General features: G+C 44.9%; 1 protein-coding gene across 5 annotated transcripts in view; it reads left to right on the forward strand.

Moving 5' to 3' along the window:
* The first annotated feature begins 10,600 nt into the window (after positions 1–10,600).
* LMO4 (LIM domain only 4) overlaps positions 10,601–17,841 on the forward strand; it is a 52,810-nt gene continuing 45,569 nt past the window's right edge. Inside the window, exons 1-2 of one of the 5 annotated variants that reach the window (XM_086717466.1) lie at positions 10,601–10,999; positions 13,741–13,979. In XM_086717466.1, coding sequence (XP_086573592.1) covers positions 13,744–13,979 — 236 coding nt within the window. In that variant the 5' untranslated portion in view covers positions 10,601–10,999; positions 13,741–13,743. Of the gene's footprint in view, positions 11,000–13,196; positions 13,309–13,370; positions 13,525–13,740; positions 13,980–17,841 lie in introns of those variants that run through there. The other 4 variants (XM_086717468.1, XM_086717464.1, XM_086717465.1 and 1 more) reach the window with 4 other exon arrangements.

A 17,841-nucleotide genomic window follows, 5' to 3' on the forward strand; every position in this document is an offset into this window, starting at 1 on the left:
ACCACAGAAGGTTTCTTCAACCTGTAAATCTTTGCAAATTCCAAGTTTTGAACTTCAGCTTTAACAGTGATCTTGAGAGATCACTTAACCATGATTTGAGTTTCTTCAATTAAAAAACTTTTTTTACGGTTTATTCATTTTTTGAGAGACAGAGAGAGACAGACCATGAGCGGGGGAGGAGAAGAGAGAGAGGGAGACACAGAATCCGAAGCAAGCTCCAGGCTCTGAACTGACAGCACAGAGCCCGATGTGAGGCTTGAACTCACGGACTGTGAGATCATGACCTGAGCTGAAGTTGGACGCTCAATCGACTGAACCACCCAGGCTTCCCTGAGTTCCTTCAATTTTAAAATGGAGGCTATGAGGGGTGCCTGGGTGGCTCAGTCGGTTGAGTGTCTGACTTCAGCTCAGGTCATGACCTCACAGTCTGTGAGGTCGAGCCCCATGTTGGGCTCTGTGCTGATAGCTCAGAGCCTGGATCCTGCTTTGGATTCTGTGTCTCCCTCTCTGTGCACCGCCCCCCCCCCCCCCCCCCCCCGCTCATGCTCTGTCTCTCTTTCTCTGTGTCAAAAATAAAGAAAACATTAAAAAAAAATTTAAATGGAGACAATGAGACTGATTGTGTCAGGCTGTTAATAAGATTAAATGGTTTGCTATGTGGAAAGAACACAGCCCAGTGTCTGGACACATTGAGGGGTTCTGTATTTGTTATTTCTCCTTTCTGGGTTAAAATGGAAAGAACTGAATGAAAAACAATATTATGGCTATTTCTGACATAAACTCAGCATGTAGGAAGGGGGATCATATGGGGGCGGTAGATGGTGTGGGGTGGGGAGAGGGGAGCCCTGCCCAACTTCCCAGGAGCAGAAGGGAGCTCACAGCTGTCATGACACATGAAAATCCCAAAAGAAGAGTCACGGGCACACGGATGCATCAAAGGAAATTTGGAATAGAAATCATTGTTCTGTTTGCCACAGGTACTCAAAATACACCTAAAATCCAGTCACTTCTCACCTTCCCTCTGCTATCACTGTGCTTCAAGCCACCAGCATCCCTTGTTTGATTACTGCGAGAACCTCCTGTCTGGTGGACTCATGGCTTTGGCCTTCCCACTCTATAGTTCGTCCTCAACGACGAAACCAGAGGGAGTTTTCTAAAATGTAATCAGATTTTCTCTTTCCTGCCAGAATCCTCAGATAGCATCCCTTCTCAATCCAGGTGAAAGCCCAAGTCCCCCACCTGCCCCTGCGTAAACCCTGATCTCTCCTACTATAGCCAGGGTACCCGGCCTCCCTCCAGCTTCTCAACTGTATCCAGCATGGCGCCTCAGGGCATTTGCACTGCAGCTGCTTCTGCTTAGAACTCCCTTTCCTTCAGATGCATGGCTCCTTTACTTCCTTTAGGTCTGGACACAAATGTTATCATCAAGACCTCCCCCAACTCAGCAACATAATAGTGTAATCCACCACCAGACCCGTTCCACCTGGGCCCCCCCTGCTCCCTGTGTTTTTCCCCTGCTTTGCTTTTCTTCATAGCAGGTACCACCCTTTAACACACAATAATTGATAAACACCCTGAGCATAGTGAGGCTACTCCAGTTTTTTGCCCCACTCTGCTAGGGCTGGTAGGATAGAGCAAATAGAATAATTCATGGTAATGGAAAAGAGGTGGCAACAAAATAGCCTATTTGGCATTTTCTCACAGCATTTTTAGTAGTTTTCTATTGCTGCAAAACAAATTACTATAAATGGCTTTAAACAATACCCATTTATCATCTCAGGGTTTCTGTGGGCTAGAAGTGCCAGTATGGCATAGCTGGGTTCTTTGTTCAGGGTCTCCCTGGGCTGAAAGCAAGGTGTCGGCCAGGACTGCCATCTCCTCTGAGTCTCAAGGTCCTCTTCGGAGCTCACTGGCTGCTGGCAGGATGCATGTCCTTACAGCTCTAGGTCGAAAGTCTTTTTCTCCTTGCTACCTGTTGACTGGGGACTGCTGTAGCTCCTAGAGGCCACTCACATTCTTCCACGGGTTCCCTCCATAACGTCTCTCACATATGGAAGTTTGCTCCTTCCTGGCCAATAGGAGAACATCTTCTGCGGCTTTGAATCTGTCTGACTGCCTCCGTCTCTGACTTCTAGGCCTTCTTTAAAAAGGATTCCACTGATTAAGTCAGGGCCACCCACACTGAAGAAGACAGGATTATACAGGGGGTGCACACCAGAGAGTTGGAATCTTAAGCACTATCTTAGAGTTTTGACTTCCCAGCATTCCTGTGAGGATTCCACTTGGAGAAGTCTATTACTTGGTCCAAAATTATCATATGCATTCAAAGAAAGTAAGTCCAGGACAGTTGGCCACAGTGGCTGAAATCCATGCACACAACTTTTGTCCTGTAGGCCATTCCTGGGGCTTGCTGGAGAGCCATGTATTTGGCATTGTCAATATTGGGGGGGGGGGGGCTTATTAATGTTTCTAGAAAGATCTATAACAGTGTTAGGTAGATGCTTGCCTTGTCTTTTAGATAAAGGACACATTTATTTGTACATTGTGGCATTTGTTTCTTTAAATGGCATAGCCTTTAGAAGGTGCCTTCTGATTGGAAGAATTACAACAAATCTGTTCCTCCAGTCAGAAAGGATGCACCCTCCAGTCATGGAGGTACCAGCCAATGTCATTCTGCCACCCCACATCTATCAGGAAAAGGGATCATTTCCATCAGCCATTTGGCAAAATTGAAACAAAGTAATTATAACACAACAGTGTCATAGGATCCATGACACCTGCTTTAAAAATAAATCTCCTGGCTTTGTCTTCCCCTTTATTTTCAATAAATGCTCCAGTATTATTGCCACTGCATTAATCTAGCAGCAGGAAACCATTATCCTATGACAACAGTCTCTCCCATTAACATTATCTTTTAATTTTAAGATTGTTTAGATGACTGCTAGAAGCTACTAAATTAAGATAAAATGAAGAAAGAATTATTTTCTTTAAGCCAAGTATTCAGTCAAATTACCCGCCCCCAATCTTGATGGCACTGGCAGGAGAGACACCATTATTTTTGTCTCAGATTACTTAATACTATTTGGGTATAAGTTGGAATTTCTAGAAATCCACACATGCTTTAAATGTCATCTAGGAAATAAACCATTAAACTTTAAATTATTATTTATATTGTTTGCTATATTCCATGGTATACGTTGAGGACTTGGAAATACTGGTGTTTTTCTAAGAAGCAATTGTTGTAGCAAATAAAACAATAATGAAATCACAATGATGAAAACTCAGTAAAGAAATAAAGGAACCATTTGTCTAGTAGAGTTTATGCTGGGAAATAATTGAATTTGAAGAATGCAGCAAAAATGAGACGGGAGGAAAATAAACCCAAATTCAAAGAAAGTTGTGATTGTTAGTGATTATTACTTAATGTTCTGACAAATGGACTTTAAAATGACCGTCATATTAAATGGTATCTGTAAGTTTTATATCAAATAAATTCCAAACTTTTTTTTTCCAAATAGAAAGTAACTTACCTACTCCCTGCTAATTTTTAAAATTCTCTTTTATTCTGTCAGCTGTATCCTAACACCTGAAGACATTCTTAAAATCTCACAGTACACATTTTGTTCTACCCTCATCTGTTCCAGTGGTCTCAGGGCTTTCTTTCCAAAAGGCAGAGTCTGATACAACTGCAAATGAGGAATATATCTAAATAATTATAGAATAGTGACATTATGCAGTCAATAGTCTAAATCTGTGATTCCTCACTCCCATGGGTAAACCTCACATAAGAAAATTAATAGAAACCGAGTTACTGTCTTAATAGAAATTGTACTGGAAAAAAAAAAAAAAAAGAAGTGCTTCAATTGTGAATTCCCTATATTGTTAATGTAGTTCAAGTAGGCCATCAATATGTGTCCTGTTTACTGATAGGTGCAAAATGGGTGGTGGGAGATCAATCAAAACCCCCCTCCATAAATTACCACGACTTCTAGAAATTATCAAAACTTCACTGGAGTGTCATACGTAGTCTTCCCAGCAATGAGTTATAGTCAATAATTCATTCCTTGACTGAGCTGATAACAGGCAGATATTCTAATAATGTGCCAGGATTTACTACTGGACACAGCAGTAAGTAGGAATTTCAATGCAGTGTTAAATGTTATCTCAGTGGAGAAAAGCAATAAAACCAGGACAGAGAGAGGCATCTGGGCACAATGCGTGGATGTTTTAACCCTCTAATTAGAACAAACATGTACAAAGGTAGTGTTGTTTAAGTTTTCATTCTTTCTTTGAAGCAAATTGTTTCCAGAGTATTGTTCTGTAATGACTTCTCTTGCCCTTATTGTCAGAGAACACAACAGATGGCTCTGGAAAAAGGCTGGAAAGAAAGTCTATTTTATTCTTGGGTTGTTTTCCCAAATTTTAAAGTGAATTCACTTAAATTATTTTCCCTTCAAAGGAAACTTTCCTCCAAAAATTGTCATCTTAGACCCAAGATCTCAAATATATTTTCAGTGATTTCTTATCATACAGAGAAATCGACAAATTTGCTTTCTCTGTCAGAATGTTTTGAACCTAGGAAAGAAGTGGTGATTCATCAAAAACAATTTTATTATGAAATTTGATTTATGTTGAGAAATATAAATGGTGACGTTATAATGTGTACCTCTGTGTGGAGGGAGCACATTTTGGTCAATTGAGTTATCCAATTTTATTATTTAAAAAAATCCATATCGGTTGTTCTTTTTATTCTAAAAAATTTATGGCACTGTATAGAGTAGAAATATGTGTTTCTCAAGTCTACGGACAGCTATGGATTGAACTGGCCTAATTCCACCATGGTCATTCATTACAATTAGATGAATAAACATTATCATGTTTTCATCAACTTTTTTTTTTGTGAGTGAACAGAGACCACTATTATACTTTAAAATATTACATTTTATTACAAATGTACAGAGAGAAAAGGCTTAATTATATCAATACTGTAAAATTAAAATTATATCAATACTGTAATTAAATACAGTATATAATACTGTATATAAAATACTGTAATTACTCCAACTAAAGGAGCTGTGGTTTGGGGCACTTGAAATTTCTGAATTATTAGCCTTTCTTTTACCAAGAATAGTTAGTGGGAACATAAGCAGGGGGGATGAACTATGTTTTAATGCTTTCGTTTCTCTACCATAAATGCTCATTTCCATCGTCTTGGAGAGGAACAGTAATTAATGTTGAATGAAATTGCTATTTTCTACTGGATTTATAATTTTAATATATATTCGTAGTAATGACCGCCTCACATATATACAGATGGCCCAGTCATCTACATACCCTCTTTTGCGTCTATTACAAAATTAAATTTATCCGCAATAAGATTTAATTTGACTTTATTTTTTTTATTTTTATTTTTTTTTATTTTTTTTTTTCAACGTTTATTTTTGGGACAGAGAGAGACAGAGCATGAACGGGGGAGGGGCAGAGAGAGAGGGAGACACAGAATCGGAAACAGGCTCCAGGCTCTGAGCCATCAGCCCAGAGCCTGACGCGGGGCTCGAACTCCCGGACCGCGAGATCGTGACCTGGCTGAAGTCGGACGCTTAACTGACTGCGCCACCCAGGCGCCCCTTAATTTGACTTTAATAAGCATTGTCTGTCAACCTAGTAGACCATTCATAAGACCCTCATGAACATATAATATACTCACATATATAGTCTGATAACATATCTGCAATGATATATGCAGAATATCCCTTGTGCTTGAATACTGTTGACAGAATTCAGTCCTGGAAGTGGTGAGTGAGTAAGCCAAATAATTTTTCTGTAATATCATCACTATGGAACATATTCATATATCAAGATTTGCTGTAGATTTGGGGGATATTTAAAGTCCTGTTCCTACCCTAAAAAACATATATGAAGAAAGTGAGTAATCTCTTGCCACACTAATAAAAGTAGCCTTCCTACATCGGGCAAAATCATGTATCACAGATTTTTTTTTTTTTTTCTTTCTCATCATCTTTTTCTCCTTTCCCATCATCCCCAGGAGTTTCAAATGTCCTAATCAAGTAGAATAATTAAAAGGAAAATCTACATCTTAAATTATATTTCTAATCACAGCAATATCAATGCTGTTTCATTTTCCTCGTGACCTTTTAATTATTTTATTGTGATAAAATCAACTTCTTCGCTATGCTTTGACATTACCCTACAAAAAAAGAGGTTAGGGTAGAACTTTCAAAATACTGATTAACATAATCAGGTGGGACATTTACCAAATATAGACATTTAGATTGCTTTAAAAAAGAATGAAAGAATGAAAGAAAGAAAGGAAGAAAGAGCGGAAGAGAATGTCCTAACACAGCAAGAACCTACTCCTTTATCACATGAAACATTTAGTGAGATATGGACAAGAAATTTTGAGAACCATGGGCAAAAGGAGGTCAGTACATTTAAAGTATTGTTATTAGTATTTAAAGCCAAGCTGTGGTTCTTTGAGATGTAGTCTCTTAGGTAAGTTGAGATCTCCATAAATCTTTATGCTTAAAGGTGGCAGTGGTCTCTCTGCCTCTACTTCCCGTGCAGTGCCCCCCCACCCCCAAGCCAACACCACCACCCTAAGACACTGGCGGGGACATAACTGCCATTCCCCTCCTTGGATTTTCCGTTACATCTGTGTAACTACTGTTCCCTCCTCTTTCCGCACCTTTTACATTTTGGAATTGGCCTAGACTAAAGCTTTTCAGATTCACCTTGGCTGAAACTTCTGATTTCAAGGGATCTCTACGATGGCAGTAATAAAGGTAGGTGGATTTTTTTTTTAAGTTTTTTTCCTAAAAAGGATGCCTTCAAAAGAGTTTTGCATTGACTTTATTTATTTTTTAAAATATTCTTTCTTCTTTTGTTCCTTTTTCTTAATATGTATATTTTTAAAGTTTAGTCATTTATTTTTGAGAGAGACAGAGCATGACATGAGCGGGGGAGGGACAGAGAGAGAGAGAGGGAGAGAGAGAGAGAGACAGAATCCTAAGCAGTCTTCGCGCCAGCAGCACAGAACCCAATTTGGGGCTCCAGCCCACCAACTGTAAGATCACGACCTGAGCCAAAATCGAGAGTCAGCCACTTAACCAACTGAGCCACCAGGCACCCCAACTTTAAAATTTTTAAACATATTTTCTGAGAAAGAGCTGGAGGCATTTTGTCAGGGAGGTTACCCTATTAGCATCAAATAAATAGTCGGGCTGTTCTCTAGGCACGGAAGGCAACTTGGGTCTGTGTGGAACTTCTGGTTGTTCATAGGAGATTCTTAGAGAACTGTCACTTGGAGAAAGGAAAGATGATTATGATTGCAGGACTGAAATAAGAAAAAGGGAATGTATGGACAAATCAATTTGGGGTGAATCAGGGGAATGAGGGCTTGATCTAGAATCAATATGGTTCCTATATTTAATTAGGATTCAAGAAAGGAACAATTTGAGTTTCTTTCTTTTCCGAAACACTGTATTCTTATTTCTCGCTGTAGGTGAGTAGGCTAGATAAGGAAAGTATCATGCCAGCAGAATTTTCTTGAACTGTTGGGCACAATATAACATTATTATTTTGCATTTAGGCAATCTTACTATATACCAGGATTATTACCTTGAGCACTGTTTTATATTCGTTTAAGGAATACCTGAATACAGAATTCCTTTACCCATAATAAACTTGTGTGTGTTTACACGGTTTTTGTGAGTTTAGCACCAGTGGAAATAAAAGATCGACATCCCTACCTCATCTAAGCAGGCACTTTCGGCCCACAGATCTTGCTACTCGAGGAGAAAGCACTGCCACATGCAAAGCATGCAGAAATAAAGACTACCCAGAGGTGGCGCTGTGGTTAAAGTACACCTGAATTTTGATTACAGTGACTGTATTTACTTCCTACCCCTCAGAAGAGAGACTGTTAGCCATTATCGCTTTTGTATTTCTATAACCACAACATCAGCAAATAAAGCTCTCTGGTAACATACTCCCACCTACTCCAATCTACCGGGACATGTGTTAAGACCTCATTCCACACACAATTAGAGCCAAAACACTAAAACTACCTCCTAGGCCCCTTCTAGCCTAGAGATCTGTATTCAAAGTTTTACCCATTGCTTTTCTCCTTTCCCCCTCCCTCCCTCCCTCCCTTCCTTTCTCCCTCCCTCCCTTCCTTCCTTCCTTCCACCCACAAAACTACATGGATGCTTTGGAGAATCACTCAGTGATATCTGATGTTTGATTAAATTTCTAACATTTCATTTTAAAATAAAGACTTCATTTTAGTGTACATACTTCAGGAAATACCACAATTCATTACAGGCCTATATATGTTCTATTTGAGAAAATCATTTTTTTAAAAAGGACACATAAAGACCATTTGGCTTAATTCCTTCATTGGTAGATAAGAAAATTAAGGGCCACAGCAGGAAACTTACTTGTACATGACAAATCATAATTGTAGCCCACTAAGGTCTTGTGTCATCTCGTTTTGATTATTATAAATTATTAACAAATTGAAACTGAAGCAGGGAATTAGAATGTGTGTTTTTTATTTGTTTATGGGGTTCCTTTCCTCATTTGGTTTAATTGAGTTTTCTTTACTAACCTTCAAGGAACATTACATCTTTTAAGATGGGCTTCTTTAATCACACTCATCTGCAGCTGTTTTCTGTACAGGACATTTTAATTACTATTATACTTTAAATGATTTAAAAAAAATGTTTCGCATACGTGCACAAAGTGACTGGTTCATAAAAATTCAATACCAATCAATAAAAGTAAGTCATTTAATTTTGAGGTGCTAGAAATATAAAGAAATGACTATTCTAATTGGTATTTAAAATGTCCTCTGCTTGACATTACAGGCAATGAATATTGTTTCTTTTGCAGCCTTAATTTTGATGGTTTGAAAGACAGCAATCCCCCAAACAGATAGTAAAACCATAGATGTTTAACAACTGCATTGTCTAGCCAGATTCTTCTGCAGGTCCCTTTCCTCAATCCAGCAGTACTGTGTGTAATACAATATGAAAACTTGTCCCCTAAGGCTGGTTTTACTTAATGATACTTAGCAGAAGGGCTTTGCACTTTCATGATAATTTCCCCCAGAAAAATCTCTCTGGAACGTACTAATAATAATCAGACCTAATATTAGCCTCAGATCAGAAATTTATTAAACCTATTTGGCAGAGTAGATAAAGTTGAATGACTAGGTATTCAAACATCTAGGCTGAGCTTGGGCCCTGGAAAGAGACCTAAAAGCATTCCTCAACAGTTAAATTTATACCAGAAGTGACCTTTCATACTCTCCAGAGGCTGTGAGTTTGGGAAATTTTGCAATTACTTCTGTTGCTTTTGGGGGGCTATGAGAAAGTGGGGTTCTCATCCTCCACAGTGAGGTGGATGGAGGGCAAGACTTCCTGAAGTTTCCCTCAACTTCCGAAGTAAGGGCTGTGATCTTTTTTTCACCGACAATTGACAAGTATCTCTGAAATGCCTACGAGGCTCTTTAACTCCGGCTAATGTGGGAGAAGAGGGTAAGGAAGGAGTACTTAAGAACTACTGATTCACTGTCTTTACCTAGTTAACTGAACTTCCACTAAGGCTCATCAACCTTCAACACCGCGAATTAAAAAACAAAAACAAAACCTCTTCTGCGTGTGTGTGAAGTCCACCGCCCTAGGATTTCGGGAAGACTTTTCTTCCCAAACAGGAAGAGACCTATTTCTGAGACGTGAAGTTAAGTTTCCTAAGGGGCTCGTGTCGGTGCGAGGGGAGGGCAATCCCCGAGGGGCGGGCGGGTGCGGGTCCCGAGGGTCCTCCGCGCGCTGGGCAGGCCGCAGAGGCACCCGACGCCTCCGCTCTCGATCCGGGGCGGCGGAGGGCAGCCCGGCAAGGTCCCCGGCGCCCGGGTCGCCGCTTCCCACCTGATTCCGGCCCTTCCCCTCTCCTTCCACCTCCCGCTCCACCGCCTCCCTCTCTTCCCCGCCCCCAGAGTCTAGTTTCAGTCATCCCTTTGTCCTTCCCCGGATTGGCAGGTTTTATTATTCCGCCTGAACAATCCGGCCGCCCAGTGGCTGAGGGTCGCTGACGTCGGCGGCAGAGCCGGGGAGTAGTTGGGATTTTGCTCTGTCAGTAACACATGTGTAAGCGCCGCGGAGGGAGCGAGCGAGCCGGCTAGAGGCCAGCGCCGCCGCCGCCGCCGCCGCCGCCTCCTCCTCCTTCTCCTCCTCCTCCGAGCCGGGCAGCAGCAGCTCCGGCAGCAGCCCGGGCAGCGGCGCAGGCTCCAGCGCGCCGGGCCCCGGCCGGCCGCAGCTTCCCGGCCCCTGGGCGCGCCCGCCTCCCGGCCTCCGCGCCTGCCGCCGCAGCTCCGGGGCTGTTGTTTCTGCGGCTGCCCCCCGCCCCGGCTGGAGGGGCAGGAAGCTCGGCCGAGCGGCCGCCGCCGCCAGCCCCGAGCGAGCGAGCGAGCGCGCGGGAGGGAGGAAGGCGGTGGAAGAGGAGGAGGAGGAGCGGGAGGCGCGCGGGCGGGGGCGGGGGCCGCCGGGCGGGGGAATATACAAAGTGAAGCCACATTGCCAAACTTGCAGCAGCGATTGCAGCAGTTGCTGCCGCTGCGCCGCGCCTGAAGCCGCGCCGCGCGGGCCGAGGGCTCCTGCAGCTGCTTGCGCGGAGCCGGAGGCGGAGGAGAACGCCGAGGACTGAGACTGACACTCCTGCTCCCGGCCGCCCGCCACTTACGCGGGGCCCCCCAACCCAGCCTCAGAACGACGCGTTAAAAAAAAAAAAAAAAAAAAAAAAAGGAAAAAAAAAAAAAAAGCAGCCCTTAGCCCCCTCCTCCCCTTTCCTGCTTCTGCGAGAACATCCCCCCTCCCTACAGCTCCGCCAGCCCAGGCGCCCCTTCCTTGGAAGCCGAGCGGCTTCGCTCGCTTTTCGCCGCCGCCGCCTTTCGCAGTATTGCAATATAGGGGAAAAGCAGGTAAGGGGACGGCTGGGGAGCCGCGGGCAAGGAGGGGGGGGAGGGAGGAGGGGGCCGATTTGGGCCAGGGCTGTTTTCTTTGGCTTCCTTCCCTTGACCGTCCCAAATTGCAAGTAAACAATACGTCGGCTTAGATAATGCGCGAGTCTGAAACTACCGAGGCCGGCCTGCGAGCTAGCACGGAGGGCAGCCAGCTTTGTAGCGGTTCCTGCTTACAAAAGGGTTCTTCTTGGAGACCGGGCTGGTGGGGACCTTGGAGGGGGGTGGGGATATTTTCAGTTCCTAAGGGAAAGGCAGGACGTGCTTAAATGAGGGTTTAAGTATGAGAAGTAGTGTGGGGGAAATAGTCACGGTCCCCCCCCCACCCCCCCAGTAAACACTATTTTTGAAACAGTGGCAGAAAGGGTCTAAGTGAGCAGGATTCAGTATTGCTGGTTCTTTTCAAAAATTCCTCTTGGCTTATAAGTCTTTTGTTCCAATCCAGGAGAAATCCGGTGAATCACCTAATTAAAATCAAGACATGAATTAAGCATCCATTTTTGTACTACAAATTGCCAGCGCTACGTTTGTCCCTCCCCTGGTCTCCATTAAAAAACACCAGAGACGTTGTTAAAGGGGGGCAGATTTTGCCTCTAGCTGCCAGTTCTGCTTTCTATTTCACTGACTATCCCAGGACCTAAATTGCTTGGCTATGTAATTACTAGAGTATAAGCCTATTTAACTTAAAAGCTTTCTTTTTTTTCCAACTCTAAATGAAACTTGATGAGGGCCCGTCCTTAGTTATCAGGGGAGTCAGTTTCTGGTCAGTCCTCTTGATTCATCTCTTTTAGATTTAATCAGCATTAAGGTATTGCTTGTCCTTAAGAGCTTTAGCTAATGGGGTTACTGGATGCTTTTCTCAGTGTAATGTTTCCTTTTCAAAAAAATATACATATATATTTACCTCTCACCAAAGATGGGGGCGGGGAAGAGCTTGGAATCTCCTCCCTCCCTCTCCCCTTTTAAAAAGGAATTCGGAGCGATTAAAACGTTGGGGGAAACAGTTTAAAGACCTCGGGCAGGAAATGCAGATTCATTTGGGTTAGGGCTGAAATTGTAACAAAAAGCAATTCCTCGAGTAAATGCATCAGATAAATCAATTTACATAAAGGTATGATGCATTCGGATAAATGCAATGCTAATGGGTTTTAGAGTGGTCCTGTTTCCAAAGTCTCAGGGTTTTGTTACAGCTTAATTGGTGCAGTTCTTATTCTGGTTTATTGTGCGGTCACTGGACACACGTTCCGGGACTCTTTCGGAGGAAATGTGTTTAAAATCGGCCTATTTAAGGAACCCGAGTCCTTGTTTCGTTCCCTTCCCCTGGTTTTTTTGCAGCAGCCAAGTTGGGCCGGGGACAGGCAAAGTTCGCCCTCTCCCTTCTGAGGTATCAGCTGAACGTCTTGAGCAGATAGCCGGGAGCCTCGGGGGGAGCCTACACTCTCGGCTTACAGAGGACAAAGACAAAACAGGCTGCTTAATTGGCAGTAAATAACTTGATCTTTTTATAGAATAAGTGACTGGAGGAACACTAGGACTTTATTGGACTCAGGATTGGAGGCAACAAATTAATCGGTTTAGGCTAAGCTTTATAAATTGATTCCTATATTATACCCCAGTTGCTTCTCGTGACATTCATTAGAAAGAGTAGGGAATTTTTAAAAGCAGTTTTTGGTGACAGCAGGACTGGCTCCTATATAACTTGTGCATCCTTTGATAGTGCCTTCCCGCATATTATCTGTAACGCCCCCCGTCCCCCCTTTGGAGGAACAAAGCTTTAGCATTTAAATTGCTGATCAAGGGCAGATTAGTGAGACCAAAGTGGAGAGTGTTTGTATAGGAAGTTAACAGGCATCCTAAAGTTCAATGATCTATTATTCTTGCCTGTGTCCTGAAAACCCAGAGAAAACACTCATTGATCTTCAAAATGAAATGAGATTTGGAACAATAATGGGAGATGGCGGTCACCACAATGGCATGTGAAAGGTGCTGTTTAAAATACGAAAAACCAGTTTCGCAACTTTACACACCGCCCCCCCTCCCTCGCGTCCCCTCGCTCCCCTCCCACCATCACGCTCTCCCTCTCCCCTCTGCCGGTCCCTCCCTCCCTCCCTTTCAGAAAACCCAACTATTTCCAACTTGTGAACTGCAGCTGCACTTCCCAGGGCAGAGCTCGGGAGAGAACGTGGCTCCGGCGGGGGCCGCCTCCCCACTCCCCTCGGCTAGCTCTCCCGGCTCGGCTGGGGCCGGGGAGGGGCCGGGCGCGGCGGTGGGTGGGTTTGACCCTCATTTGCTGGAGGCGGGCGGCGAAGGAGGGAGGAGGGGGCAGTGGGCGGAGGCGGGGGCTGGGAGGAGGCGCCGCGAGGGGTGGAGCGCGCCTCCGAGCCTCGCTCTCCGAGTTTTGACAGTACCCAAGCTGAAATTGTCAGCGGCGGCGAGCGCTGGAAAGTTGAGAGGAGCTCGTGGCCCCAGAACAAAGCTTGAGAAAAGTAAACAGGCGGCTGCTGCCGGCGATCCTCCCTCCTTTCCTCTCCCCCTCACCCTCTTTCGCGCGGTTGCCCCGCTGCTTCCTTCCAACAGTTCGGGGAGTTGGGGGGGGGTGGGGGGGGGGGACGTGTTCTGGCTCTCTCGCGCGCGGCGATTACTAACTTTTGCATTGCCCCGGTTTTGTCTTTCTCTCCCGGTCCCCTTCCCGCCCTCTGCAGACCATGGTGAATCCGGGCAGCAGCTCACAGCCGCCCCCGGTGACGGCCGGCTCCCTCTCCTGGAAGCGGTGCGCAGGCTGCGGGGGCAAGATTGCGGACCGCTTTCTGCTCTATGCCATGGACAGCTACTGGCACAGCCGGTGCCTCAAGTGCTCCTGCTGCCAGGCGCAGCTGGGCGACATCGGCACGTCCTGTTATACCAAGAGCGGCATGATCCTTTGCAGAAATGACTACATTAGGTAAGACTTGGCTGCCTTTCCTCGAGATGGGTGAGCAGAGCAATGGCAAGGCCAAAGGTTACCAAGGGTTTTAAGGAGAGGAACTGGACACCTATGAGAATATATTGTAGCCTCCACCACAAAAACCTTCTGATTGGCCGGATTTAAGGGTTTCAAGGCGAACGTGTTAATCTTCCATTTTTTTTATAATAAATTAACGGCAAAAACTATACTAAGACTCTGTCCATCTGGTGGGACTGGGCCTTTAGGTGTGCAAAGGTTGGGTACTCCTGACCAAAATTTTAAGTCGTCTGCCCCAACTGGATCCTCAGTTGAAAAGTGGGAGTTAGGCTGCTACCTTAAAGCAAGGTAGGGACCTACATAGAAACTCAGAGACAAAAGATTGACTTACAAATAAGTGTAGTTAGCTAGAAATGATTTGCCTATGGTGATGGCTAATTATATTTACGTAAGCACTTTAAAACTTTTTTGAGTGGAAAACTGTGACTCATTCTTTGTGCTCCTTGTGAAAAATGCTGATTACCCATCAGTTTAAAGACTTGTAATTCTTCTTAGAGCAAACTCTACCTCTCCCCGCCCCCCCCCCCCCCCCAAAAAACCCCAAAACCTTTAATGGTAGTGTTTCTCTTTGTGTACTATTACTTGAAGGCTTGTAGTGCTCAATGTTAGTGTGTGGTTTGCTATGTAGAATTTGCAGGTTTTTCAATTGAGGAATGTGCAGATTTGGGGTTTGTTGTTGTTGTCGTTTGTATCACTACCTTTGATCCCCAAAAGAGATTTAGGAAAAGAGGCTATAGAATTATACTAATCTTGCATTTTAAAGCAATGTATAGGAACATTCATATACCCATGTAAGCAGTCTTTTCCAACAAGTTTCAGTGCAATTAATGGAAAGAATTCAGGAGGTCAGGTGCCTATAGGATCTTTTCAGGTGAACTCAAGCTACTTAAACTCATTAATTTGAAAGGAGGCATTTGAAGGATTACACATTTAATTTGAGTAAATGGTTTGATAGACTGATGCACATGAATGCTTCTAGGAGGTGTTCTGTTTCAACATCCAGTAATTAAAAAAAAAAAAAAAACCCACACGCACACCGTTGATATTAGAGAACCGCTCACTTTTACGAAGAATTGCATTCTAGTTAAATTTGTGTCCTAAACCGTTTTCTTTATAGATATTAGTAGAAAATGTTGCTCTCTTCAATGCGGGTAAATCAGTGGGTGAGGTTTTTTTGTACAAAGTTTAGCTCCATTGTGATTCCCTCAACTCTGCATCTAAAAGTGCAAAAGATCCCAGTGCAGTTCAGAGCTGAGTGTGTGTATGTTTACCCCAGTGGTATCATTAATCTAAAATGATGGAGCAAAATGACATTTGGTTATTCCGATAATGCAACCTATGTCCACTCTGCTGGCATCCTCAATCAGCCAAGTAAAAGAAATATAGGAAGGGAGAGGGCTTTTATTTTTAAATTAAGATGGCAGCATTAATTTCACTAAGTGTTCTTTTAGAAGTAAATGTTGGAAAATCAACAGGAGCATGGGTGTAATGCTTTCTGGTCCTCCTTCCAAGCAATGCCATGAGCTTTGAGCTTTGACAGTATTGTAATTAAATAGAGAGCAAAACTGGTGAGACGGGAGGGTAACTTAAAGTGGAAAAATTGAGAGTGCTATTCAGATGCCGTGAATGGTACAGATTCACCTCCTGTCAAGTGCCTTCAAAAAACCTTCGCTTCTGATTACCACTAATTAAAAAGAAGATGGGTCCACTTGCATTCCCTCAGGACAAGTTTAGGCAAGTGGCTTTCTGGGAATTGCCTGCTTTCCCTATTCTTGGGACCAAATATAAATGCCCATTTGGTGTTTTCAACTGGCTTAATGGAGCAATGGAAGATGTGTACCCAGCCCCGTGCCTTAATTAACTAGGTCCATTTTCTCATTTTTTTCCCCCTCTGATTTTGAAAACGGGAGCCAGGCTTGCTCTTGAACTACATGCTACCCTGAGAAGCTTAGACCTCTCCCGGGAGAGATGAGTTCTAGCTCAGTACCGAATTGATCATCGCCTCCCACTCTGTTCAGAGCTCATCAACAGCTGAGCCTCCCCCACCCCCAGGTTGAGGAATCTCTGAAGTCTTCCTTCAGTGTTCCTCCCTGTGCCCATCAAGATGCCAGAAGGGTGGGAAGGTGAGGAGCTGGCGCGCGTCCTCTTCCTCTCAGCTACTCCCTCCCCAATCTCCTCCCCAGTCCACTTGTTGGAGGAGCTTTGAATTCTGCAAGGATGGCCACTGAAGAGCAGAGTAATCCGCTTGCCAGATGCCAGGTGAAGGGGGCCCTTCGGCTCCTCGGCCCGACTGGGACCACAGAGCCATTTATTAAGGGGCTTTAAGCTGCCTGACTTGGAGGTGTGAGCTTTTGAAAACTACCAAGATATGGCTAAAAAGCTGAGGGGAAGCAGGGCTGGGATGTGTGGTGGTGGTGTTGGGGGGGGGGGGGGGCACTGCTTTTCCCTAGTCCCTTCCCTCTTCCTAACCAAGTGTCTATTGGGCAGAACTGGTCTTCTGCCTCCTCTCCCTTCAAGATTTCAGATAAAGCGGCTGCCTTGCTGCAGCGAATCCGCACAATTAAAAGCTTTAATTAGTGGCTCCTCCATTTTCTTAGTTCTGATGGGCTTTATCTAATGAGATCTGGTCTCTGGCTTAGATCTGCTCCGAATGACGTGTCCGCAATGAATGAGAGCTGCGTCGCAAACAAAACATTTAATTAACAAAATTGGCCTCTAAGAGAGGGAGGGAAAGACTGGGGGGGGGGCTGTGGAGGGGAAGAGGGAGGGTGGATCTTAAAGGGGCCAACGCCTGCCCGCCCCCACTACAAAAGTCGGCGAACCTTGGAACTGTCCCCTCTTCTTCTCCCCACCCAGCTTCTGACCCCCCCAGCTCTATGCTAGCGCCACCAAGTAGCTTTCAAAACTCCGTTTCTCTTTTCCTCGAACCCTTCTTCCTCCACCCCCATCTCGGCCCGAAGACTGGCGCGGAAAGTGCAGCGAGAGGAGGAAGTTCGGAGACCGACGGGTGGGGCCCTAGGTCCGGGGAGGGCGAGGAAACGCACCGGAAGCCCGGGTGGCGGTCCTCGGCGAGCCCTTTCTCGCTGGGGCCGGTCGGGGCCGGGGCAGGGCTGGGCCGGCGCCGCCCGAGGCCGCGGTTGAGGCGCCCTGCCGGCCGGCGGCCTCGGGCCCGCGAGGGGGCGAGCGCAGGGCGGGAGCCGCGCGAGCGGGTCGCTCTTTCTTTCCCCGGGCTCCGCTCGGGCGTTCACGTGGCGCCCGCAGCCGCAGTGAGCGCCGCGCGGGGTCCCGGGCGGGGGACTGGTGGTGGTTGGTGGTGGAGGGTGTGTTTGGGGAGGGGGTAGCGTTCGGAACGGAGGCGCCGCCAGACAGCGAGTTCATTTCCCTGGTAATCAACAGCAAGCTGCTATATTCAGAGAATGCTGTCCCTTTAATTGAACAGGCTAGGTAATTAAATGGCACTTTTCCAATAGGACGTGCTAGGTAAATCTAATAGTTGGTTATTTAATATCACTTTGAAGTCTGCCCACTCAAGCACAATGACAGCACAGGAGCATGTGAACTATTAGCTAGGAAAAAAAAAAAAAAAAACCAGGATCTCAAAAATTAATTAAATCGCATGCAATTTAGGGGGAACGTTTATCTTGATTTGTCATAACAGAATTAATTCAAGGCCTCCAATTCACTTGGGGGCAGATCTGTTACTCTGAATTAACCAAGCGTAATTTGGCTGATTTTTTTTTTTTTTCTCCCTCCCCTCTCTAATGCAGCAATTGCGATTATTCACAGCCCCCCTCTTAAGTAT

This window comes from Puma concolor, chromosome C1, assembly GCF_028749965.1.
Source record: "Puma concolor isolate L17-30 chromosome C1, mPumCon1.1.hap2, whole genome shotgun sequence".
NCBI classification, from domain to species: domain Eukaryota; kingdom Metazoa; phylum Chordata; class Mammalia; order Carnivora; family Felidae; genus Puma; species Puma concolor.